This window comes from Periophthalmus magnuspinnatus, chromosome 2 (assembly GCF_009829125.3).
Source record: "Periophthalmus magnuspinnatus isolate fPerMag1 chromosome 2, fPerMag1.2.pri, whole genome shotgun sequence".
Classification (NCBI taxonomy): domain Eukaryota; kingdom Metazoa; phylum Chordata; class Actinopteri; order Gobiiformes; family Gobiidae; genus Periophthalmus; species Periophthalmus magnuspinnatus.
Window position 1 is genome coordinate 15,233,834 of NC_047127.1, and position 26,177 is coordinate 15,260,010.

Sequence of the window (26,177 nt, forward strand, 5' to 3'; positions counted from 1 at the left end):
TTACACAGAAGGTCCCATGGACATGATTACAAGTTTCCTAAACACTGGTACTTTGAGATTCAGACTGTTCTTCGTTTTAGAAGGATCACTTGTTAAACTCAAATAGCATTGCAGATCTGCAGATTTAGGCACTGGCAACCCAGGTTCAGATGTGACTGCAGTACCTTTATAAAAAGAGAGCAGACTACATACTGTTCCATTTAAAGCAGGGGTCACCAACCTTTTTTAACCTGAGAGCTACTTTATGGGCACTGAGTCATACGAAGGGCTACCAGTTTGAGAAAATTTGTTATTTCAGAAGAGCGTCTCAGTTTGCCTTTAGTTATACATTATTAATAACGATAAATGATACTCATCTATGTGAACACACTGATCACGTTGCAAGACACTGATCACATTAATGATTTCTCAAAATAATTATCAACAATGAGCAAGGAGGGAAACAGATATCAGTATTCAGCACTTTAACTTTACTAATCTTAGTAATTGTTAAATTTCCAGATGACACTTACATCACTACATCTCATAGGAAAAGTGTCCCATTTTCACTATCCATTGACAAACCTTTTTAACAAAACATAAATAAAATACATTGCACCATGTTTCATAAAGTTATCAATTATGTAATGTTAAAGAAAAATAAGCTTACATATTTTTAAATAAATCTCGGTTGCGTTGTGTGACTTTTTCACCGGTGTCGTGGAAAAAGCCTGTTGTTTACCCAAAGCTGCGTTTAGCTCTGGGCTTGTTCTGCCCATAGTGTGCGCCCCCGTGGGGAGTGTGCGTCCCCGTGGGTAGTTAGTGTGGAGCTTTGTGAGACGTAGTGAAATGTCCCTCCACATTGTGCCGCTTTGCCGTCACCACAGTCGCTCCGCAGATGAGATACGCGCAGGTTTCTTTTACGGTCTTAAATCGTTGTGAAAGTGATCTCTTTATTTTCTTCCATGTTTTGGAGTAAGAAACTGCATTCAGCGCATCCTCACAGCGCTCGTGAGAGGAGCACTGGTTTTGTCACGCGCACAATACTGACCTTTGAAGTGAGTAGGTCAAAGTTCGCGGGCATAGGGTTGGTGACCCCTGCTTTAAAGGATGTTTGAGGTTTCTAATGTCATGTTTGTTTGTATTGTTTTTATATTAAAGATTTTATACGTTTTCACATCTATGTTGGTGATTTAGTGTGTGTGTGTGTATGTATATATATATATATATATATATATATATATTTCCATCCATTTTCTTCCACTTATCCGGGGCCGGATCGCGGGGGCAGCAGTCTAAGCAGGGACTCCCAGACTTCCCTCACCCCAGACACGTCCTCCAGCTCCTCCGGTGGGACCCCAAGGCGTTCCCAGGCCAGCCGAGAGACATAGTCCCTCCAGCGTGTCCTGGGTCTGTCTCTCTCTCTCTCTCTCACAGACAGACAGACAGAGAGACAGACAGACAGACACACACACAGACACCCCGACAGACACACACACAGACACACAGACACACAGACACACAGACACACAGACAGCCACACAGCCACACAGCCACACAGCCACACAGCCACACAGCCACACAGCCACACAGACACACAGACACACAGACACACAGACACACAGACACACAGACACACAGACACACTGACACACTGACACACTGACACACTGACACACTGACACACTGACACACTGACACACTGACACACTGACACACTGACACACTGACACACTGACACACTGACACACTGACACACTACTATTTTTAATCAAAGAAACTGGCGGACAAAGACGTGCCTTTGTGGATGTGTGCCGTTCTTCCTTTTGTCCACACGATGGCGCCAAATTACGCTGAACAAAATTTTAGGAAATTAAACCAATTTAAGACCTGTTAAAAAGCTATATATATATATATTTTATAATTTCACTATTTTAAAAATTCTATTTTTATTTTTTGCAAGTTAAATAGTATGAAAAATGTATAATAGACAAAACAAACTAAATCATGAATGAATACTAGTATAACTTATTTTATTATATAAACATTAGGTTGTAATTATTTTCATATGTATTTAATATGTTCTATTTCTGTAAAATATGCATGTTGTAAAAGGCATTATAAGGACAACAGCATAAATGAGCCCGGGTTATACGAGGACACAAAAAGCCTTTACCTTAGAGCACGCGGACAGAAGCGCGAGCTCTCATTAACTGCAGGTTCTTCAACAGCAACACGAACACGTATATTAAGCGTTCAATGGCAAAAACATATCTTCTTTTCTGAAAAAATGTTTTTTGTTTTTTTTTTTACCATCTTCTAGAGATATAATCCAGTCCAGTGTATTTTTTTATCAAGAAAAGAATAATGATATTTTGCAGTAAAAATACATTTGGCTTTTGAAGATATTACTATGTTAGGAGTACACTACAAGCCTTTTTCAAATGGCACTTATCACAAAAATTCACCACTTTGGGACAAGATGGATCATTAGTGAACGTTCAACAAAACGGTGAAGAACTACAGCCTGTATTTTCCGCACTGACTGATCTATTTATCTGAAAATAATTGATTTATGTTGTAGCCATGCACAGTGAATGTTTGTAGCACATGTAGCAATATACTTTTGTACACAGGAGGGCGCCAAACTGCACATAGGACACGGGCCTCTAACCTTTTCTTCCGGTGAGTTTCCTTTACAAAACTAAAACATCACGACCAATTTTAGTGTTTGCAAGAAATTGGGGCTATTTTAATAAAATAAAAGACACCACAAAATAAAAACTAAATATTTTTCAGTTTTAGCCACAATTGCTGCAGATAACACTTTTATCAGATCTATCAGTGCGCGCTCCCGTTGTCATGACAACAGTAGAAGCTCTAGGGAAAGTCCCATAGTCTGGATGTGAGGGGGTAGTGTGAAAGGTCTAAGTCTGGATCTTGACGTGGACTTTCTGGTGTAAATCAGCCCTTTTATGATCAGCCTAAATAACTTCACGTGCAAATACTTTCCTATTGTAGAAACATTGATTTGTATTTTTTGACACGCTGCAGTTGCTCCCTCTGAAGGTCCCATATGTGCAGTAGGAGGTGTGAGGAGGACACTGAGCTCTGCTTCAGAGGAGCTCACTCTAGAGGAGTGCTACACAGTGCTCTATGGAGGACAGATCCTGGGGATTAAGAGCATCCATAGAACATCCATAGAGCATCTATAGAGTATCTGTAGAGTATCCATAAAGTATCTATAGAGCCTTAGTAAGTCTTAGATAGAGAACAGTTAGATGAATATAAAACATAAACCATTATCTATTTATTAGGACAGAAAGGTAGGCTGCAAAATGATACATTTATTATGGTGATATGCAGTTAATTCAACAAGTCAGATATTCAGCACAATACACAGAATTCAAAAATCTCTGAACTACTGTGAAGTGTGTAGAGACCCCAACATACAACATCCAGTTATGTCACAGCTTCTTTGTTTTACTTTGTTTTAATTTATATTATTTTTTCTTAAATTCTCACAAAATGCTCTCAATCAGATTTCAGTCCAACTCATTATATTAATATAAAAATATTTATATTATATTTAATAGTTCAGAAGCATTTTAGCCAATATTTACATGATACTTAGCACATTTTTGTGTTAAATCAATGGGAAAAGGGGTTTTCTTTAGAATTTCTCATTAGAATAATCCTGAAAAAACAAGACCTGTTTGGAGACACATGCTTTGATTTATTTAATGTTGAAAAGCACGGCCGACAGTGAAGACAACGCACCAAAAATGAAACTTAAATTAAATAAATACAGACAGACACTGGAGGAAGGTCCCAGACATAGACTGTATATGTTTACACAGTCTAAGGTCCCAAACAAATCTAGAATAACATGTTTAAATACAAATGAGTCAAAGATACAAAAGTTAGTGTTTTATACAGAGTTCACATTATGGTTTCACACAAAGGGAAACGCCACAGGACGCCTACACAGGACGCCACCCAAATATAATCATCATTACGTCTTTACATTTTAAAATTGAAAGGTTAGGTTTTCGTAGCACTTTGAAGTTATATTTTTTAACATACAAATTGCATTTCTTTTAGGTCCAGAAATATTTAGATATCTGTTTATCAAACCCATAGACTGTATATATAAATGGACATAGATAACCTGTTAAAATGTCCATATTAACTTGTTTTTATATCACAATTTTGTCTGTAAAAGCTGCTAACCCTGTACTAGACGTCTACAAACATGTTCTGAAATGCAGGGGATTCTTCTATCAGTTTAAAGTTCAGATTCCAGCCTCTCAGATGTTTTAAATTCTCCTGGACGGGTTTAAAACGTGACTGAATCTTAAAAAGTCCAAATATTTCTGGCCCTTGTGGTAGGATCTCTGCAGTACCTCAAGTGTCCACAGCATGGCGCCTGTGAGTGGGGGCGTGGAGGAGGTGGCTCATGCAGTTTGTTATAAATAAAAAAAAAGACAATATTCACATTTCATTTGTGATTTCTGTTTCTGGTTTAAAAAGTGACACGTTGACCTGATAGAAACGCAGATGTTTGGCCTCAGTTTGCGATTTAAAAATATTTATATCGATATCTCGGTCTTGTTTCTTAAAAAGTGTCGGTAATAATCTCATTCCGCGTCATCTCATCTTTTTAAAGCTATTGGGTCAAATCTTAAAGCTGTACTGTGGAACTGTTCTGGAAAAGAGTACGCCACGTGCTGACCTCCATGGAATCGTATTGTTTCTATCTGGAATATTTCACGGTATAGGATTAAAAGTGTCTATCGCCATGGAGATAGAAAGGCGATGCTACCGGGACGAGTTACGGGACGGATGTGTTACAAAGCGGCGACATGTCCACACGTCCCGAGCACACGCTTCGAAACTTTATGAAGTTGTGAGTCTGGTCCAAGAGGAATCTCCCAGAGTTCAGTTGGGCGTGATTGACAGGTGGATTAGCCAATCAGGGACATACTTGGTCTGACGGTATTGAAAAAATAAAAAAGGTCGATCGTGTTTGGGTTTGACTTGGTGCGTAACAGAGGGAGTGGAAACCAGAGGTAGAGTGGCATACCCTCAACCAGAAAAGTTACACAGCGCTGCTTTAAATCTATATTAAATCAGTACAAATGTTATTAGTTGTAGAGTGAGATGTCGGTATAAATATTCTGTCTTCCGTTTCAGCCACAAATGTATTTAAACTGTCTGTTACCCTGTGAGTTTTATTGTTTTCACATTGTTTGAAAAAAATCGATCCACTTCTGCTGGTTTTGATGCTGGCAAGGCACCGAGACCGCCCCTTTAAGAGTATGAGCAGCACCGACACCACCCCTTTAAGAGGATGAGGAGCACCGACACCGCCCCATTAAGAGAACGGGAGCACCGACACCGCCTCGTTAATGCTGCGTTCAAACCGGGGCGCCAGGAGCGTTAGTTTACACGCAAAGTCTATGGTGGACGTGTGTCTAGACCGCCCTGCGTTTCTGTGGCGAGTTTTCAAGCGTCAAGTGTGTATCTGACGTTGGATGCTCTGCCACCACCGAGTCAATCCCCTTCATTGATCCTGGTCTGCCATCGTTCATAAAGACACCAGGAAAACAAAACAACCAAAGGCACTCGCTGAGACCGCAACGGACGCTTTCGATGCACGGGAGCCGTCTGCCTCAAATGCAAAGGCGTCCAACCAGAGGCCCACGCATTTTTGACGATGCGGTCTGAACACAGCATATGAGACCGAGCAGCACCAACACCTCCCCTTTAAGAGAACGAGCAGCACCGACACCTCCCCTTTAAGAAAAACGAGCGGCACTGACACCGCCCCTTTCAAGGCGAGATCACATGGCACGCGAGATAAAGGCTTATATTACACAATCCGAGATGTCCCCTGCGCTCCTCCTCAAAAACCGTGAGTACTTTTGTGTTTTAAGTGCATCATGCATCTGTGTGCCTCCACCCAATGTCCAGTGGTGTTGCATCGTGGGTAATGTAGTCTCTTTCAGCCTGGTTTTACAGTATTAAAGTCTTTTGGGGAGTTTTTGTTGGTCCTTGTGGTTAGACTCGGAGCTGGGGTCCAGAGGCTCCAGTGAGGGGGGTGTTGGAGCTGCAGTCGTATCCCAGGTCCACCACCAGGCGACTAGGGAAGGGCTGGGCCTGCACCTGCCTGTCCCGGAAACTCTGGATGTAACTCTGGAAGAGACAGAAAGAAGAGAGATAATTTAGTTAATAGTAATAGTTTAAGCAAGTAACATTTATTTATTCTGAACCTGATCTTGTGCTGAAGTAATAGAAGAAGTAGTTTTAAAGGTGCACTATGTAACTTTTCTGGTAGAAGGTCTTTACCTGTTTAGATCTGTGGAGAGGCGACAGCACTCACTGTAAGAATTTACAATGTGTTTTTGAGCAATAAAAACACTTAAAATTGGATAAATGCGAGATTGACATGTTTAATGCCATGCTGTGGAACATTCCAGGCAAAGAACTAACTAACCTTTATGTTTTTTTAATGATACTGTAACTTTTTGTGTATTTTTGGATTGTGTCAGTGGATTAAAGTAGTTTCAATATTGTAATAATCATAATAATTTAAGTGTGTGGGGGTCTTACAGGTGACAGCACGTCAGTGTCATAGCGACGGATTGGGTTGGGCTTCCTCCTGTACACGGGCTCGGCGGTGGCGGCCATCTTGGACTGACCCGACCCCCCGCTCGGCGCCTTCTTCTTCTTCTTGTGTCGATAACGGTCGTCTCTCTGCCTGATCCGCATCACCTGCATCCTCCTCTGCTGCCGGCTGATTATCACTGATGTAGAAAGAACAGAGAACTGTTAAACCAGGACTAAACCAGGACTAAACCAGGGCTAAACCAGGACTGAACCAGAACTAAACCGGGACTAAACCAGGCCTAAACCAGGACTGAGCTAGGACTGAATCAGGACTAAACCAGGACCGAACCAGGACTGAATCAGGACTAAACTAGGACGAAACTAGGACTAAACCAGGACTAAACCAGGACTGAATCAGGACTAAACCAGGACCGAACCAGGACTGAACCAGGACTAAACTAGGACTTAACCAGGACTGAAACAGGACTAAACCAGGACTAAACTAGGACTAAACCAGGACCGAACCAGGACTGAACCAGGACTAAACTAGGACTGAATCAGAACTAAACCAGCACCGAACCAGGACTGAACCAGGACTAAATTAGGACTGAACCATGACTAAACTAGGACCGAACCAGGACCAAACCAGGACTGAACCAGGACCAAACCAGGACGGAACCAGGACTAAACCAGGACTAAACCAGGACTGGACCAGGACTAAACCAAGACTAAAGCAAGACTAAACCAAGACTAAACCAGGATTGAAGCAGCAGTAATAGTCGTAGTATTAGCAGTAGTATAATAATGAAATATGACCTGACCTTTAGTGTGTGAGTATCCCTCTGCTGTGACCTTCCACTGCACCAGGACCCCGAGCACGGTGAGCGCAGGCCACACCCCCAGAACCACCCATGTGACCCAGCACACAGGTTGCCCCGGCGACGCCTTCAACCGCTCAAACATGTACAGCACCAACGCAAACAGTTCGACGAAGTAATCTGTCGCCACGGTGATCACGGCCGCCCCGAACGCCGCCGTGGAGAGCGTGGTGAAGAGACGCTGCCACTGGAGGGTCAGGACGGCAAAGAGCATGCCCAGACCGAGAAGCACACCCAACGGGATCTGAGAGAGAGAGGGGAGAGGGGGGGGGGGGGAGAGGGTGAGAGGAGGAAAGAGAGAGGGGAAGGGAGGAGAGGGGAAAAAGGAGGGAGAAGGAAGGGAGGGTATAAGAGAAGAAGAAGAGAGGGAGGGAGGAAGGAGGGAGAGACAGAGAAGGGAGAGAGGAGGAAAGAGGAGGGAGAGAGGAAAAAGAGAGTCGAGAGGAGAAAAGGAGGGAGAGAGAAAGAAGGGGGGTAAGAGAGAAGAAGAGAGGGAGAGAGGAGGAATGAGGGAGGGAGAGGAAGGAGAGGAAAAAGGGAGTAGGGAGGGAAAGAAAGGGGAGAGAGAAGGAAGGGGGGTAAGAGAGAAGAAGAAGAGAGGGAGAGAGGAGGAATGAGGGAGGGAGAGGAGGGAGAGGAGGGAGAGAGAAGGAAGTAATGGTAAGAGAAGAAGAAGAGAAGGAGAGAGGAGGAAAGAGGGAGAGAAAGGAGGAAGAGGGGAAAAAGGAGGGAGAGAGAAGGAAAAAGGGAGGGAGAGGAGGGAGAGAGAAGGAAGGGGGCATAAGAGAAAAGAAGAGAGTGAAAGAGGAGGAAAGAGGGAGAGAGAAAAGTGAGAGAGGAGGAGAGAGAGAAAGGGAGAGAGAAGGGGAAAGAGGAAAAAGGGAGTAGGGAGGGAAAGAAAGGGGAGAGGAAAGGAAGGGGGTATTAGATGAAGAGAGGGAGAGCAGGAGGGAGGAGAGAAAAAAATTTCAAGGAGAAGTACTTCAAATTTTCATCTGATAACAAGTTTTGAGCAAATGTCTAGAAATCAAAAAATACTCAAACTAAAAAGGTAGGGAGTAGGGGATAGTATGAAACCTTTAAAAATATAAATAAGAGTACTGCTACACTGTACAGTATATTACTCAGGTAAGAGTAAAAGTATGTGGTCTGTAAACCAGAATACTCAAGTAAATGTAACTCAGCCCATCTCTAACTGAAACCATATTTTGACTTGTGGTAATTGTAAAACTATGGTATGAATGTAAAGGTGAACAGTTACCCAAACAGATCTGGGCGGGGCGTTGGACAGCTCCTCCATGCCCACCAGCGTTGCGACAGCGACGAGCAGCCCAAGCAGCAGCCCGACCATGAAGAGCCCGACAGAGCGCACCAGCATAGTGACCAACCCACAGAGGGTCCCTATGCCCAGCCCGATGCCCACCGCCGCCTCCACGCTCAACTGAGTGTCCAGGACCCGCTCCTTATAACACAGCATGAAGATGACCACGGAGCCGAACATGAGGCCAGTCAGAAACATCACGGCCTTAAAGCAACGATAACCTGCACAAAATACAGCAATATGATGTAAAAGTACAGAATATAAGAGGATGTACTATGCTCTGACGTGTTATATCATTGTTCTCTCATCAAAAACATGTCTGAAGAGGTTTTAAATGTCATCTAAGCATGTTTGAGCAATCTAAACGATCTCTCCTGGGCCTCCTTAGATCAGTACAAGGCTCCGCCCACAAGCCTACATCACCCACACTCATCCATCTGTCCAGCCATTTTCTTCCGCTTATCCGGGGCCGGGTCGCGGGGGCACCAGTCTAAGCAGGGACTCCCAGACTTCCCTCACTCCGGACATGTCCTCCAGCTCCTCCGGTGGGACCCCAAGGCGTTCCCAGGCCAGCCGAGAGACATAGTCCCTCCAGCGTGTCCTGGGTCTTCCCCGGGGCCTCCTCCCGGTGGAACATGCCCAGAACTAGGGAGGCGTCCAGGAGGCATCCTGAGCAGATGCCCGAGCCACCTCAACTGGTTCCTCTCGATGTGTAGGAGCAGCGGCTCTACTCCGAGCTCCTCCCGTGTGGCCGAGCTCCTCACCCTATCCCTAAGGGTGCGCCCAGCCACCCTAAGGAGGAAACCCATTTCAGCCGCTTGTATCCGCGACCTTGTCCTTTCGGTCATTACCCAGAGCTCATGACCATAGGTGAGGGCAGGAACGTAGATTGACCGGTAAATCAAGAGCTTTGCCTTTGGGCTCAGCTCCTTCTTTACCACAACGGACCGATACAGCAACCGCATCATTGCAGACGCTGCACCGATGCACCTGTCAATCTCACGCTCCATCCTTCCCTCACTCGTGAACAAGACCACGAGATACTTGAACTCCTCCACTTGAAGCAGAGACTCACCACCCACCCAGAGAGGGCAAACCACCTTTTTCCGGTCGAGAACCATGGCCTCGGATTTGGAGGAGCTGATTCTCATCCCAGCCGCTTCACACTCGGCTGCAAACCGCCCCAGTGCCTGCTGCAGGTCCTGGCTCGAAGAAGTCATCAGGACAACATCATCTGCAAACAGCAGAGATGAAATCCTGTGGTTCCCAAACCAGACCCCCTCTGGCCCCTGGCTGCGCCTAGAAATTCTGTCCATAAATATAATGAACAGAACCGGTGACAAAGGGCAGCCCTGGCGGAGTCCAACATGCAACGGGAAAAGGTCTGACTTACTGCCGGCAATGCGAACACAGCTCCTGCTCCGGTCATACAGGGACCGGACAGCCCTTAGCAAAGAGCCCCAGACCCCATACTCCCAGAGCACCCCCCAAAGGACACCACGAGGTACACGGTCGAATGCCTTCTCCAGATCCACAAAACACATGTGGACTGGTTGGGCAAACTCCCATGAACCCTCAAGGACCCGATGGAGAGTATAGAGCTGGTCCAGTGTTCCGCGACCAGGACGAAAACCACACTGCTCCTCTTGAATCCGAGCCACCACCCGATGTTGCAGAGACGTGTCAGCCAAGACAGTCCCACAACATCCAGAGCCCGAGGCCACCGAGGAGCTTGTCAACCACCTCGGTGACTTCAGCCAGGGTGATGGATGAGTCCGCCTCCGAGTCCCCAGTTTCTGCTTCCTCTTCGGAAGACGTGACAATGGGATTGAGGAGATCCTCAAAGTATTCCTTCCACCACCCGACGACATCCCCACTTGAGGTCAGTAGCTCTCCACCCGCACTGTAAACAGTGTTGGTGAAGCACTGCTTCCCCCTCCTGAGGCGTCGGACGGTTTGCTAGAATCTCTTTGAGGCCGTCCGATAGTCCTCCTCCATGGCCTCCCCGAACTCCTCCCAACCCCTAGTTTTTGCCTCTGCGACTGCCCGAGCCGTGGCACGCTTGGCCCGCCGGTACTCGTCAGCTGCCTCAGGAGTCCCACGAGCCAACAAGGCTCGATAGGACTCCCTCTTCAGCCTGACGGCATCCCTTACTTCCGGTGTCCACCACCGGGTTCAGGGATTGCCGCCGCGACAAGCACCGCAGACCTTACGACCACAACTACGAGCAGCCGCATCGACAATAGAGATATAGAGATGGAGAACATGGCCCACTCAGAGTCCGTGTCCCCAGCCTCCCCCGGGATCAGGGAGAAGCTCTCCCAGAGGTGTGAGTTGAAGACCCCTCTGACAGAGGGCTCTGCCTGGCGTTCCCAGCAGACCCTCACAATGCGCTTGGGCCTGCCAGGTCTGTCCGGCTTCCTCCTCCGCCAGTGGATCCAACTCACCACCAGGTGGTGATCAGTTGACAGCTCAGCCCCTCTCTTCACCCGAGTGTCCAAGACACGCGGTCGGAGGTCAGATGACACGACAACAAACTCAATCATCGACCTCCGACCTAGAGTGTCCTGGTGCCACGTACACCGATGGACACCCTTGTGCTCGAACATGGTGTTTGTTATGGACAAACTGTGACTAGCACAGAAGTCCAATAACAAAACACCACTCGGGTTCAGATCGGGGAGGCCATTCTTCCCAAGCCTACACTCCCACATGACAATTCTCCATAAGTATACAAAAGCAAGACACAAAATAATACTGTACACTACAACTTCACAAACCTGATGCAACGGGCAGCAGTTTTAACAGTGGGATGCAGCTGACTGTGTTGTGATAGCGCTCTGAAAGGGGAGTGACTTAGCGCAGAGAGCAAAGGGAGGGGGTTATCAGAATAAAACTGAAACTTATCAATGCTATACAGTAATCCGTTCTTTTGGGCAAATATAGCCTTCTCTAAGCAATAAAAGATAATGTGGTGACCTAAATATGTTGTGACCTAAATATGTCTGTGTTATACGGTCGATTTAAAGCAACAGTAAACTGAAAAATACAACAATACAACATAAAAATACTGTATGTTAACAAGGTGCATCAATATACCACAAAAATACAGTACTAGACCCATTATGATCTTAAAGCAACGGTAAAGAAATCAGGATGAAACCAGGACAAAACCAGACACGACTAATTAAGGACTAAACCAGGACTAAACCAGGACTAAACCAGGACTAAGTCCAAAACTGACCAAAGAAGCAGTAGATGATCCCGAAGAGGCAGCACATGGAGCAGACCACAGATGGGACCACCTTGTAGCGCCCCCTAGAGTCCAGACACGGGTCCAGAGCGTCTGGCCTCACCACGGGGTTCACCAGCGCCGGGTCCAGGGGCTCCAGGGTCGTCTCCATGGCAACGGCACTGGCAGAGGGTCAAAGGCCGGGAGGGGAGGAGAACCAGGAAGTGCAGATCAGGTGGGAGGAGACGGACAGGGGGCGCCGTAGAGCTCCAGCCACAAATACACAGACACCTGAGAGAGAAAGAAGGAATTTATCATGGTAAACGTCATCACTTTGCCTTCTATTGATCGCTGCAATGGCTACGTGACACTGTCGAATTCTACATGTATCACGGATTAAGAACATAAGATTGGAGAATGAACAAGTACAGAGCAGTGGGTGGGGATAGGGGGTAGGTGAAAACAAGGATTTTCTGAGCCCGCAAATCTCAGATGCAGGACAATACATGACTGAAACATGCAGAAACTGAATGTAAACTAATGAGGGAACACTGTTATAGCATGTTTAAAGCTCATGAAAGTTGATTTTACAGAATATGGCCCCTTTAATGACCTCCTTCATTCATAAACTGTCCTTAAATCAGACTTATTCTGCAAAATTGCCTTTTTTTTTAGAGCTTTCAATCATGTTATAGTTATTTTTCCTTCCTACTTACCCTCTTGAAGTTGTATTTGAAGTGATTTGTGCATGTTTGTGCAATCTTTAATTGCTTATTTTCAAGATGCCATACTGCTCGCTAGCATGATGTGCAGCTATCCATAAGGCCACGACAGTATACCACGCTTCATTGTGATGATGTTTAGGGCGATGTCGGCTCCCGCTGGACACCGCAGTTTTCAAGTCAGCGGATTTTGCATCTTTAATTAGCGTAAGTTGTTTTAAATCAATATTGTGTTTTAAAATGTCCAAATTATCATCGATTACAGATGATCATAGAGTCATAGATTATAACTACACAGCAAACACCAGCACAGTCTGTCCACTTTAACCTCCATCACCCTGGTCACCGGGTTCATTCATAAACTGTCCTTAACACAGTCTGTGTCTGGAGCAGGAGGCTTTAGGTCGCGGTTCGCTGGTTCATTGGTTTGTTGGTTTTTTTATGTAACTCATGTCTGAGCTTTTGTCTTATTCATGAGTCTCTGTGTTTCCTCGTGTCCTGCATCGACCTCTGAAGATTCACCTCATCACAAACAAATATACAACACACTCAAGGTACAATGTTTAAAATGTACTTTTTCTGTTCAGGGTTGACACATTTTAGGGGTAGTAGTAGTTGTAGTAGTTTGTAGCAGTAGTAGTAGTTAGTAGCAGTAGTAGTAATTGTAGTAGTAGTAGTTTGTAGCAGTAGTAGTTAGTAGCAGTATTAGTAGTTATAGTAGTAGTAGTAGTAGTAGTTAGTAGCAGTAATAATAATTGTAGTAGTAGTAGTAGTTATAGTAGTTATAGTAGTTATAGTAGTTATAGTAGTTGTAGTAGTAGTTAGTAGCAGTAATACGAGTTGTAATAGTAGTAGTAGTTGTAGTAGTAGCAGTAGTAGTTAGTAATAGTACTAGTAGTTATAGTAGTTGTAGTAGTAGTTAGTAGCAGTAGTAGAAGTTGTGGTAGTTAATAGCAGTGGTAGTTGTAGTAGTTAGTAGCAGTAGTAGTAGTGGTAGTAGTTGTAGTAGTTAGTAGCAGTAGTAGAAGTTGTGGTAGTTAGTAGCAATAGTAGTAGTTGCAGTAGTAGTAGTAGTTATAGTAGTAGTGGTAGTAGTTGTAGTAGTAGTGACAGGAGTTGTAGTAGTTAGTAGCAGCTGTAGAAGTAGTAATAGTAGTAGCAGAAGAAGTTAATAGTAGCAGTAATAGTAGTAGTAATAATAACACATTTGATTTACATTTTAAGAAAATCTCAAAGTGCTACAGCAGGTAGATTTAGTAGTTGTAGCAGTACTAACAGCAGCAGTAGTCATAGCATTAGTAGCACTAGTACTAACAGCAGTAGTAGTAGCAGCATGTCCTGATAAGTCCTTTCTGCTTTAGTTCATAGAGTTGTCCGGGTGAAACCAGGACTTGGGGATTTTCAGGACAATAGTCAGGGATACATTTTGTTTGTGTTACTATAGCAACGCTCTGATCCCCAACAGCAACAGCAAAAAGTTCACGAGAGGAAAACTTCCACATCTCACTCTACAGACAAAGAAGCAGAAAGCAGAAAGAGGCTGTCTGGGCTTGTTCCAGCACACACAACCAGGAAAATCTTTAACAAACCAACTATCAGGGGTTTGAAGTAGATACAAAAGTAAAAGTACTTTCCTTTAGTATAATTTGAGCTATCTATACTTTCTACTCCACTACAACTTATGCTAGTTGTTTTTAATTCTCCAGTTCATTCATTTTGAAGAAAAACTAAGACAAACAGACTCGGCATTTAAAGGGATGTTTTGGAACATTTCTGATAAATTGCAAAAAAAATACAATTATTTGTAATTTTTCTCTTGTTCCAAACCTTCATAATAATCAAAACCATGTCTGCTCCTCTGTCTCGTCTCCACTTCCTGTCTGGATGCTGGATACAGGAACGCATGAGGACACGGAGAGCCAATCAGAACACAGCTCACAACCCCATAGCAACAGCCTCCTCTCGGCATCAAGAGCCAATCAGAGAGCAGCCTTCAGGTCATGTGACAGGAACAGGACATCAACAAGTGAAGGAGGGAAAAGCTAGGATGGGGTTTGATTTTTGTGGTGATGTTTTTGTAGGAAGTAAAGAATTTGAATATATATATTTTTGCACAAAAGTGGCAAATTTGAAAGTCTATTTATTGCTGATGTATTGTAACAATATGGAGAAAGAGAGAGACATATTTATTTTTGTCAATATTACCCAGCCACATATAGATCTAATAGTAGCAGTAGAAGTAGTAGTAGAAGTAGCATTAGTAGTAGTGATGGTAGTAGTAGAAGTAATGGCAGTAGCAGAAGTACTTCCATCTAAATGCTGTGCTAATGCAACTTGTAGCCTGGAGACTTGAGTTGGCATTTGAGGGAAAAACAACTCTCCCAGCAACAGAGAAGGAGGAGAGAAAGAGAGGGGAGGGGGAGAGACAGAGAGAAAGAGAGGGGTTAGGGACAGAGAGAGAGGGGGAAGGAGGAGAGAAAGGGAGGGAGAGACAGAGGGGGAAGGAGGAGACTGGGGGATATAGAAAAGGCATGAGAGAAAGAGAGGGCGGGGAGACTGAGAGAAAGAGGGGGGGTTAGGGACAGAGAGGGAGGAGGAGAGAAGGAGTAGACTGGAGGATATAGAGAAGGAGTGAGAGAGGGAGAAGAGAGAAAAAGAGAGGGGAAAGGAGGGGCGAGAGAAGGGGGAGAAAGAGGAGACTGAAGGATACAGAGAAGGTGTGAGAGAGGAAGGAGAGAGAGGGATTGAAGGAGGAGGCTGGGGGATATAGAGAAATGAGCGAGGGAGGGAGAGAAAGGGAAGGGGGGGGGAGACAGGGGGAGAGAGAAACAGATAGGGCCTGAGAGGGAGGGAGCTAAAGGGTGTGAGCGGGAAGGAGAAGACTGGGGATATAGAGAAGGGGTGAAAGAGGGAGGAGAGACAGAGAGAAAGAGAGGGGAGGGGGGGTTAGGGACAGATAGAGAGGGGAAGAGAAGAAGGAGAGAAAGAGAGGGGAGAGAGAGAAAGAGGGGAGAAAGAGAAAGAGAGGGGAGAGAGAGGGATAGGGGGAGAAGGAGAGTGAGGGAGAAAGACAGAGAAATACAGAGAAAGAGTGAGAGAGGGAGGAGAGAGCGATGGATAGAAATAACAGGAGATGGTTGAGGGAGAAAAAGGGGAGAGGGGGAGTACAGAATATTTCACTGAAAAACAACTCTCCTAGCAACGGGGAAAGAGAGAATACACAGAAAACACAGTACCGGAGAGAGGAGAGAGAAAGAAATGGGAAGAGAGAGGGCCAGGTATGGAGAGAATACAGAGGAGTGAAAGGGGGAGGCAAAGAGGTGAAGAGAGAGAGACAAGAGGAACAGAGAGAAAAGGGATGTGATGTAAGGACAAAAAAGTGATAAAAGAATAGAGGGAGCGTGAGAAAGGAAAGAAGAGGAAAGGAGATGTAGAAAAGGATAGAGAAGAGACAGAGGAGAGAGAAATACAAAAGAAGAGAAAGGGATAGAGAGAGAATGAAAGGAGGAGGTGATGTGAGGTTCAATTCAATTCAATGCATTTTATTTTTGTAATGTCCAAAATCACAACAACAGTTGTCTCGAAGGGCGTTCATGTTTTGGTTGATGGGGGAAACCGGAGTACCCGGAGGAAACCCATCCAGACACGGGGAGAAACATGAAAAACTCCACACAGAAAGGCTTGGTGACCCGGGATCGAACCAAACCCTCTTGCTATGAGGCATGAGTGGCAGAGTCAGAGGAGCAGAGCCAGAGGAGCAGTTTAGCCAGTTTAGAAAAAGAGCTGCATTTTCCCCAGTACAGATATTATATTATTGCATAAGCAGCTCTTGAGGTCAAAAGAAATTAAAATAAATAATTAGAAAGCATTTTATTGTTCAAGAATCAGGGAGCGCATGTTATGCTAGTAGCATGCTAGTTGTTGTTAGCTTTACTGTCATGGTAAAACTCCGCTCTGGTTTCTGAGCTCTAAAAAGAACTGAACGCAGTGAGTGGATTTCCGCGACAGCAGGTGACACAGTTTGTCCGGAGGTAAACTCAGGGACCTGATCATGTCCAGCTCCTCCTCCACAGCCAGCGCTCCCTTTCTTTATCTCTTTTTCCCTCTCTCTCCCTCTCTTTCTCTCTCCTCCCTCTCAGACTGCAGAGGAGTGTAGCCTATATATAAATGCTAACAGACTTAAGTGAGTCAGGATTATGAAACTCGGGGTTGGCGTGTGCGTTCGGGACAGGAGGAGAGCAGGAGGGGAGCAGGAGGAGGCCTTACTCATTCACAACATCACGACAGGAGCACAGCCGCATGACACGGAGGACATTAAAACTTCAGACTAGTGTTGCTAACGTTTCAAACTCATTTTCGATACTAAGGAATAGACTCAATACTCAATACTGATGCAAATACCACGATGATAATAAAAACACTCTTTTTTTAGACAATAGAATGTGATTTTCAATATTACATAATAGTACTTTGTTTTCTTTTCCCGTGTGGCCTTATATCTGTGTAATCTCTCAGAGTCCAGGTAGGTTCCATAGGTGTATACTAGTCTATGTGTCTTATACTTGTAAATCTATTCAGGAAAGGTTCATTTTTATCCTGTGATTGTGACTTTTTTTGTATTGATACCTGTGAAAAATTTGTATCTAGTTTTGATACTAGTTTTAGTGTGTGTTTTTTGATAGTTTTGACACCACTACCAAAGACACGCTGAACATTCACTAAACTACTAAACTGGGACTAAACATGGATCTAAACCTAGACTAGATCAGATCTTTGCATGGCCATAGCACGAAGGAGGGCCGATCTCATCTGGAGATAAGCAGGGATGGGCCTGATTAGTGTTTGGATGGGAGACCGCTGGGAGCCACAAGTGAATTATACGTATTGGGACTATATCAGGATCTAACCAGGACTATACCAGAACTGAATAGGACCAAATAAATTTCCCCATATTTCAACCTTTATTTGGTTAAAAATGTTTCCAAAATCTCAGTGTACAATAGAAATAATAATTTGACAAGTCGAATAATGTAAACTCTCTGTACCGCAATGTCGTGTTATCAAAAGAATCGAAAATCAAAACTAGATACTCCTTTGAGCAGGTGTCGATACTAAAAATTCGTATTCAAGTACTGCTATTTAATGTTGAAAATCACAGTATATTGACTAAATAAAATAAAGAGTGGTATCGGAATCGGTATTGAGTATCAAGTCTACTCCTTAGAATCAAAATGTTAGTATCGTGACAACACTAGCTCCACTAAACCTGTTATTAGCAGCAGCTCTCGTGTGAAGGCTCTGTACTACAATGAAAAACAAAGTAACAGAAATAGGAGGTGTGATCAAACACAAGATGCCCACTTTTTCACTGTAATATCAAACATGACCAAAAGGAAGAGCTGCTGGTGAAAGGTGAAGAGGAGGAGGGACAGCTGCTCCTCTTTTACATAACAGCGCCGAGGTCTGACTCACGGTTCACACTGAGTTACATCCAAAACCTGCCATCTCTTTGACTCCGAGACACGACACATGACAAGAACAAGACATGAGATTCTTAATATATAAATAAATCCAGACTCCAATTTGGGCTTTGTAGTTTTTATTTCAATTTTTTGTAGAAATTCTAGCACTGTTTTTGGTTGTATAGGAGATGTAACTCACCAACACATAAACCCAATCCAGTCCAAAAGTGTTTTAATGAATAAATAACGGGAAAGTGTATGAACTAAAGTCTTTATAAATAACTGAAATAAAAATAATGTCATGTTTTCTATGCAAATAAATAACTGCCACTGTATGGGACACCAAACCTGAGTGATTGAGAGGATTCAGAGGAAGTTAAGTTTAACGTTTTTTTTGTAATATTTATGTTAAATCAGACCTATTCTGCAAAATTGACTTTTCAGAGCTTTTAACCATGTTCTAGTATAGTATATTCTTCTCATTGACCCTCTGAAGTTGTTTTTGGAGTGATTCATGCATGTTTGAGCAAGCTTTAATCGCTTATTTTCAAGACGCCATTTTGCTGATCAATCCCCATTTTCACGTCCACCGGTACACACCAACTGTGACGTACGCACTTCGTTTATTTTCTTAATCGGTGATACATGTAGGGTTCGGCAGCGTTGGTACAAATGAAACAAATCTGCTGCTCACTAGTGTGATCTGCAGCTACATGGCTCTTTGTTGTGACAATGTTTACGGCGACGTCAGCTTCTTGTTTCTTTTATTACCGTATTTTCGGGACTAAGTTGCACTTTTTTTCATAGTTTGGCCGGGGGTGTGACTTATACTCAGATGCGACTTATATGTGAAATATATGTTTTTTTTTCTTCATTATTATGCATTTTTTTGGCGGGAGCGACTTATACTCCGGGAAATACAGTAAGTTATTTTAGATCAGGGGTGTCCAAACCTTTCTCATTAAGAGCCACATATAAAAACCACAGACAAAGCTGAGGGCCAATTGAGGGCTATAGACTGGTCACCAGTACAGTGAATACTTCAAATCTGTGATATTATTACAAGTTAAACTGAACCACTAGGCCTTTAATCATGCTTACATCCTCAGTGGGACACATTAAATATTTGACTTGTTTGGCTTGTTAAAGTAGATTTTCAGAAATGTACAGTAAAAAGTACTGTTTAAGGTAATATGGGCCAATTTACCCGGAAGCTTGAGGGCCAAGAAAAATTGGTCTGAGGGCCGCATTTGTACTCAGTAGTTAGTCCCTTTTGTTCGATCTGAGCTGATTCTTCTAGGTGATTTGAACTGGGACATGCTAAAACCACCTGAAAATGTCCTTTTACAGTTTGACTCATTAAACCTCACACAAATGATTTCTCAGCCAACTCGCTATGACTCTAAAAATCCAGATAAACAACATTAATTGATGTAATTCTTACTAACTCCCCCCACATGTATACTTCTGGTACCTTTTGCAGTGACATTAGTGATCACTGTTTCATTGCTTGTATCCTTAAGAGTCACTTTATCAAATTGCCAGGTCTTGTTAGTCAGAGGCGTGTTCTAATGAATTTCAATACACAAGCTTTTTTACATGATCTATCAGAAATATGTTGGGAAAGATTAGTACTTATCCCAACAGTCCATGAAGCATGGACTGCATTCAAAAATAATTTCAGTACAATTATCAATAAGCATGCCCCATTAAAAAACATGCGTATTACGAATCGCATTAGTCCTTGGTTCTCTAATGATTTAGCCTTGCTGCTCAGGGAAAAAAAATGCTGCCTGGCGCAAAGCTAAAAAATCAGGTTTAGAAAAAGACAGACTAGTATTTTGTCAAATTCGTAACAAGGCCACACAATCAACCCGCCAGGCAAAGACAAGCTATTTTAAAGAGAAATTAACAGATACCTCAAACTCACACTTATTTTGGAAAACAGTAAAACAGTTGGAAAATAAATCAGTTGGTACACCTGTGTCTATTACATCAGATAATATTGTGGTTACAGATAAACTCAGTATGGCTAATTTATTTAACCACCACTTTACAAAGTTAACCCCTTTTGATGTAAACATAGGCTCTGTTGTCTCCCCAAGTGTAAAACCTGTTGGAACTCAAAAACTCTCTTTTAAACCATTGACTTTTAAAGAAGTGAAACAAGAGCTGTTAGCTCTAGATTCAAAAAAGCCAGCTGGAATAGATGGAGGTGCACCATTTTTTTTAAAAACAGCCGCCCCTATTATTGCAGCTCCACTTGCTAGCATTTTTAATTTGTCTCTTCAAACTGGTGAAATACCTACAGAGTGGAAATCTGCATTGGTTCTCCCACTTTTTAAAAGTGGTGATCGATCTGACTTGAACAATTACAGGCCTATTTCTATATTACCATGTGCATCTAAAATTATGGAAAAACTTGTCAATCAACAATTGTTAAGTTATATTGAGAATGCTAACATTCTGACTCACGCACAGTCTGGTTTTCGTTCAGGTCATGGACTGTAGACTGGACTTGACTTGACACTAAATACAAAAAAAACAAGGGCAATCTGGTTTAGTCGTATTAAAACTGCAAATTCTCATAAACTTTTTCTTAGCACAGCAGTTGGAACCACCCTTGAGCAGGTTACAGAATATAAATATCTGGGAATCTGGCTAGATAGTACGTTAGCTTTCCATCATCGCATCGCTGTCTTACAGGCAAAGGTAAAGGCTAAACTGTTTTTTTTTTACAGAAACCGCTCCTGTTTTACAATCCCAGCTAAACGTGCCATTGTTGAGATGTCCATTCTTCCACAATTTGACTATGGCGACATCATTTATTGACATGCTTCCAAAAGTAACCTTGTAAAATTAGATACCATTTATCATTCTGCGATCCGTTTTGTTACAAATGCCCCCTTTAGGACACATCACTGTCTGCTGTACACTCAGGTGAGTTGGCCCTCACTGCAGTCTCGCCGGAATATGCATTGGCTTATGTTTGTCTATAAAACCATGCTAGGGCTCACACCTTCCTATCTAAGTCAGCTGCTTGTACAAGAGTCTCCCTCCAGATACAACACTCAGTCCTCACAGCGCATCAAACTGAAAGTTCCTAAGTCTAGGTCTTCTCTTGGCCTCATGTCATTTCGATGTGCCCCTGCTAATGATTGGAATTTGGCTCAAAGCTCACTTAAACTGGACTCCTTCATTTCTCTGTCTGCTTTTAAATGTAAACTGAAGGTAATTTTTAAAGACATATGTAAATGTTTTACTAATGATACAAAAGGAGATTTTTAGAGACAGATGTAAATGTTTGTTTTATGTTTTAATGAAATGATGTTGAGTGTCTAATTGTGTTAACTCCCCTTCCCCTTCCCTTGGCTGCTCTGGCATGCCCAGGCCAACATTGTAAATAAGAAATTGTTCTTAATGATTTGCCTGGTAAAATAAAGGTTAAATAAATAAATAAATAAATTTGGCTCCCGGGCCACAGTTTGGGCATGCCTGTTTTAGATTAATATTGAGATTTAAAATGTGCAAATTCTAACATAATGAAAAACTCAAACTCAAATTCACAGAGGGCCAAAATTAAAAACTGTGACTAAGTCGCGGGTCAAACTAAATATTTATTGAAAAATCTTCAACATCTGCATGTTTTTCAGAAGGGGTGGATTAAATTTGAGAAAGGCAACAGGTAGCAGATGCTAATGAGTGTCAACAGAAGTGGTGGGGGCCGGCGCCAACACATTTGCAAAGAATTCTGGGATTTGTAGTATTAGAGGTGCATGCGCTATACTGATGCGGCGGCTGGCGGGCCAACTCTTATACTTATTTGATATGATCTCATGGGCCAAATATATTTATACCAAGGGCCAAATCTGGCCCACGGGCCTGAGCCTGACATGTCTGGATTATAACTAGAGCAGACACAGCACAGCAGGTCTGCTTTATTATAATATTGTCATATTACTATTTTCATGATGTTATTTAAGTAATTAATTTATTATTTATTTTCTTTGAAACTTCCTTTCGAATAAAGTGATGTACTAATATAATTGAACAATATCAGGCCAAAGTCTTTTTTTTTTTTACACAAATGTAAAAGTGAGTTAAGTTTACTGAAATTTTTGATGACATTTTCAAAACAAAAATTTTTCCCCACTCCCTCTGTCACGTCTCGAACCAAAACCAAACACACAAACACAAGAGTCCAATCAGATTTGTCTGTCAGTGATGCATGTGAAACAAAGGAGCTCATTGGTTATCTATCATTTTGAACAAAAAGCATGAGTGTCCTTGATACTCAAATATATCTCACATCAAATCAACAGCTTAAAGCTTTGCTCATTGATTTTCAAAAAATCTGCCATGTTTTTCTGCCCCTTGCGATATTTTTTCCTTAATTTTTTCGATACAGACAGACTATGTGTGTCCCAGGCTAATCCACCTGTCAATCATGCCCATATGTGACCACACCCACATAATACTACATAAAGTACTGTAGAAGTGTGTATTCATGACCCCACGCTGATAAATGCTCACTGTCAAAAAAAATCCAAAGACCAGTTAATTTATGTGAAGGAAATGTTTTAACAAGTGTCTGAATCTGAATCATAAAACGCCAAACGCTGCTTCAGTCATTCAGAATCACGTCACATTACAGTGAGAGTGATAATGAAAACACAACAACGCGTTTGATCGATACAAACGTGTGGGCTCCATGTGCTCGACGGCACGAGGGAAAAATCAAACACATGGATCGATTGGAATACAAAGTCAAATGTATTTCAGGTTCAGATCAGAGAAGCAGAGGTCGGACCATAAAGGGCCAATTAAAGCACCAGAGGGAACATTACAACAGACACAATGGCCAAATATGTACACAAGATATTGAGGGAATTGCCAAGACATAGCAGTAGTACTAGCAGTAGTAGTAGAAGCAGAGGCAGCAGTAGCAGTAGTTAGTTATCTTTATATGTAGACTTGTAAATACAAATATAACTTTTCAATTACCTCATACATTCTGAACATCGTAATTATTCACCACAGCAAGTTTATAAGCTCGTTTCACAACTCTCAGCGTTTTCTTGTGACTGTAAAGATAGCAACTAGCATGCTAACAATACACTTCGAGATTCTCAGACAATGAACGCTTTATAATTAGCTGCAGACAGTACACAGTGAACTTATTTTGACCTCTGTACTTCATGTTTTACTCAAATACATGGGGGAAAAAGCGGGTGCGTTGTCTTTAATATTCACATTTTCAAACAATACTTTTGATTATTATTGATTACTGATTGACTGACGGCCCTGGACAATACACGGTCCACTTCTATCCTCGCTCTCTCATGTTAATTCTCTATGGACCTGTAGCTGGTGCAGTTCACCTGTGCAGTAGTGACAGTACTCCTCTTATACACTCGGCTTTTGTAGTAGAAATACACAGTGGGTAAAAGGCGCTTAATCCGGAGCGAGGCGGGATTAAATCTCATTATTTTTGTGTCGTTTCACAGATTGGGATTAACCGCTGCTCACAGACACACACTTACCATCATTGAAATGTACCACTAAAGTACTACTACTACTACTACTACAACCTATTACTATTACTACCACTACTACAACCACTGCTACTACTACTACTACCACCACCACTACTACCACTACCACTGCTACTACCACTACCACTGCTACTACTACTACTACTACTACCACTGCTACTTCTACTACCACCGCTACTACTACTATTACTACTACCCCTATTACTACCACCACCACTACTACTACTACTACTACCAACGGTACTACTACTACTATTACCACCACTCCTGTCTATAACTACACAGTACATTGTGGTGTGTTCCTCTCTCAAATGAAGCAGGAGTCAGTCATGTATCAGACTGTATCTGTAAGACTTTAATACCAAATCTCCAAAAGTCAAATCCACAAATGATCATTTCTATTAGTGACGAGCTTCATTCTGCTGCTATATTTATCCAACACACCACAACATCTGCAGATTAACTAGAGACATATGACCTGTCCCCATCTCAGTCTAATACTACAGGGATATAAGAGGATGGGAGGGCATCTGACACATCTAAGCATGGGGCCTTAAGTATCTTGCACATTTATTCAATAACATTTTTCATTGATTAGATTTCAATCTTTCTTCTAATAGAGTTACTGCTGGAGTCAGTCTGAGCCTCAGTGTGTTCAGGTCTTTAGAGAGAAACACTCAGAGGAATATCAATGAGCCACCATTATAACACCGGTATAGTCCTGGTTTAGTCCTGGTTTAGTCCTAGTTTAGTCCTGGATTAATCCTGTTCTAGTCCTGGTTTAGTCTTGGTTTAGTCCTGATTTAGTCCTGATTTGGTTGGGGTGGTTTAGTCCTGGTATATTCCTGGTTTAGTCCTGATTTAGTCCTGGTTAGCCCTGGATTAGTCGTGGTTTAGCCGTGGTTTAGTCTTGGTTTAGCCCCGGTTTAGCCCCGGTTTAGTACTGGTTTAGTCCTGGTTTAACTCTGGTTTACCACTGGTTTAGCTCTGATTTAGTCCTGGTTTAGCCCTGGTTTAGATCCGGTTTAGTCCTGGTTTTATCCCTGGCTTAGCCCTGATTTAGCCCTAGTTGAAGCCTTTCATCTTAACCAAACAACTTGTTATGGAAATAATAAGACAATTAGTAAAGCAGGCTTCATAAATGATTCAGGTCAGGACTCAGAAGGCCGTACAAGTACTACACTTACACCAAGGATAAGTACTGTATATCGTCCATATTTATTATTATTGCTTTAATATAGAGGATTCATACTGTATTTTTTTTTAATATAGAGGATTCATACTGTATTTTTTGGATATAATAAATAATCTTTATCGCTCACTCTCATTTCATATGTATGCAATTAATAATAGGCTAAAAGTACATGTAGTAGCACTTGTACCTCAGTGTGCCTCTGAACCAAAACAGTATATTTCCCAGGAGAAGAGCAGATATATGTGGAATTATGACTAAGTCACTTACATTATAATTTATTGATGGTGTGGCCATTTTGTCAGCCTGCATGACTACTTATCCTTAATCCCCTCCAATAGACCCATAATAACAGGTTTTTCCATTGGCTCACAGCCTCCTGACCCTCAGGCCTGACTCGTTCTGGACAGCACCGTTCACAAAGCCTCAATCCGGGCCTCATCACGCGCTCATGACCCCGACACATCCACTGCGCGTGTCCAAAAACAGGCCTTTTACCCATAAACCCCGAGTGTCCGCGCGCCCCACAGCAGGTGCCCAGACAAAAGAACTGATAGGTGTGCGCGTGCGTGTGTACAGCGCGTGCACTCACCTCCATCTTCATCTTTGATTCACATGATGGTGATGATGATGATGATGCCAGCGGTGGAACATCCAAACGGACACCGGGAGCACCGTGCGTAACAGCGGAGCGGTTTGGTGCGTTCTACACGCTCCACGGTGCGCTCATGTCGGCCAAGAGGTGCTAAGAGGAGGCGCTGAGAGTGGAGCCGGACTGGGCGGTGGATCCTATCGCTGCAATGCCGTGTCCATGGAGGAGAACCGGACGGAGGGATGCACGTTGTGAGCGGTTACATGGCGCGGTTATAAAGGCCCACGGGGAAGCGCGTGGGGAGGAGGCGCGTGGGGAGAAGTCGCGTGGGGAGTGCGGAAAAATGACACTTGTCTGAAGCTGCTCCTACACGCGCCGCGGCCTGTGGATCCGAGCATCTGATGGAATGAAAAACACCAACTGCAAACGCACACAGCTCCATCTGGTGGACGCATGTGAGAATGCTGGATAGAAAAAAAAGATCCTGGAACAAAAACATAATTGACCATATCTACCAAAATCCAATTGATTCTTAGTGATATAATTAACATCCCGGTCTGAATTTAACAGATATCTAAAAAAAAAAAAAAAAAAAAAAAAAAAACAACAACACCCACACCACAAACAATATG

The 26,177-nt window shown here is 43.0% G+C and overlaps 1 protein-coding gene across 2 annotated transcripts; it reads right to left on the reverse strand.

Annotated features, from left to right (window-relative positions):
* Positions 1 to 3,697: 3,697 nt before the first annotated feature.
* On the reverse strand, positions 3,698 to 25,654 carry LOC117382781 (transmembrane protein 198-B-like). 2 transcript variants are annotated; one of them, XR_008648965.1, is made up of 7 exons: positions 25,546 to 25,654; positions 12,035 to 12,313; positions 8,731 to 9,011; positions 7,413 to 7,713; positions 6,595 to 6,788; positions 5,807 to 6,177; positions 5,718 to 5,773 (listed from the first exon to the last, which is right to left on the reverse strand). XR_008648965.1 is itself a non-coding variant. In XM_055227219.1 (6 exons), the coding sequence occupies exons 2-6, from the start codon at positions 12,192 to 12,194 to the stop codon at positions 6,043 to 6,045; spliced, it is 1,071 nt and encodes a 356-aa protein (XP_055083194.1). In that variant the 5' UTR covers positions 12,195 to 12,313; positions 25,546 to 25,654; the 3' UTR covers positions 3,698 to 6,042. The 2 variants fall into 2 exon arrangements, 1 of the variants encoding a protein (XP_055083194.1); XM_055227219.1 differs by having other exon boundaries at positions 3,698 to 6,177.
* Between the last annotated feature and the right edge of the window lie 523 nt (positions 25,655 to 26,177).

Excerpts from the sequence above, each read along its gene's own strand:
- LOC117382781 (XM_055227219.1), bottom strand. The coding sequence starts at position 12,194 with ATGGAGACGACCCTGGAGCCCCTGGACCCGGCGCTGGTGAACCCCGTG. Across the intron at positions 7,714-8,730 it reads CCCCGCCCAGATCTGTTTGG|ATCCCGTTGGGTGTGCTTCT; the intron begins GTAACTGTTCAC and ends TCTCTCTCTCAG. Across the intron at positions 6,178-6,594 it reads ACACTGACGTGCTGTCACCT|AGTTACATCCAGAGTTTCCG; the intron begins GTAAGACCCCCA and ends TGTCTCTTCCAG.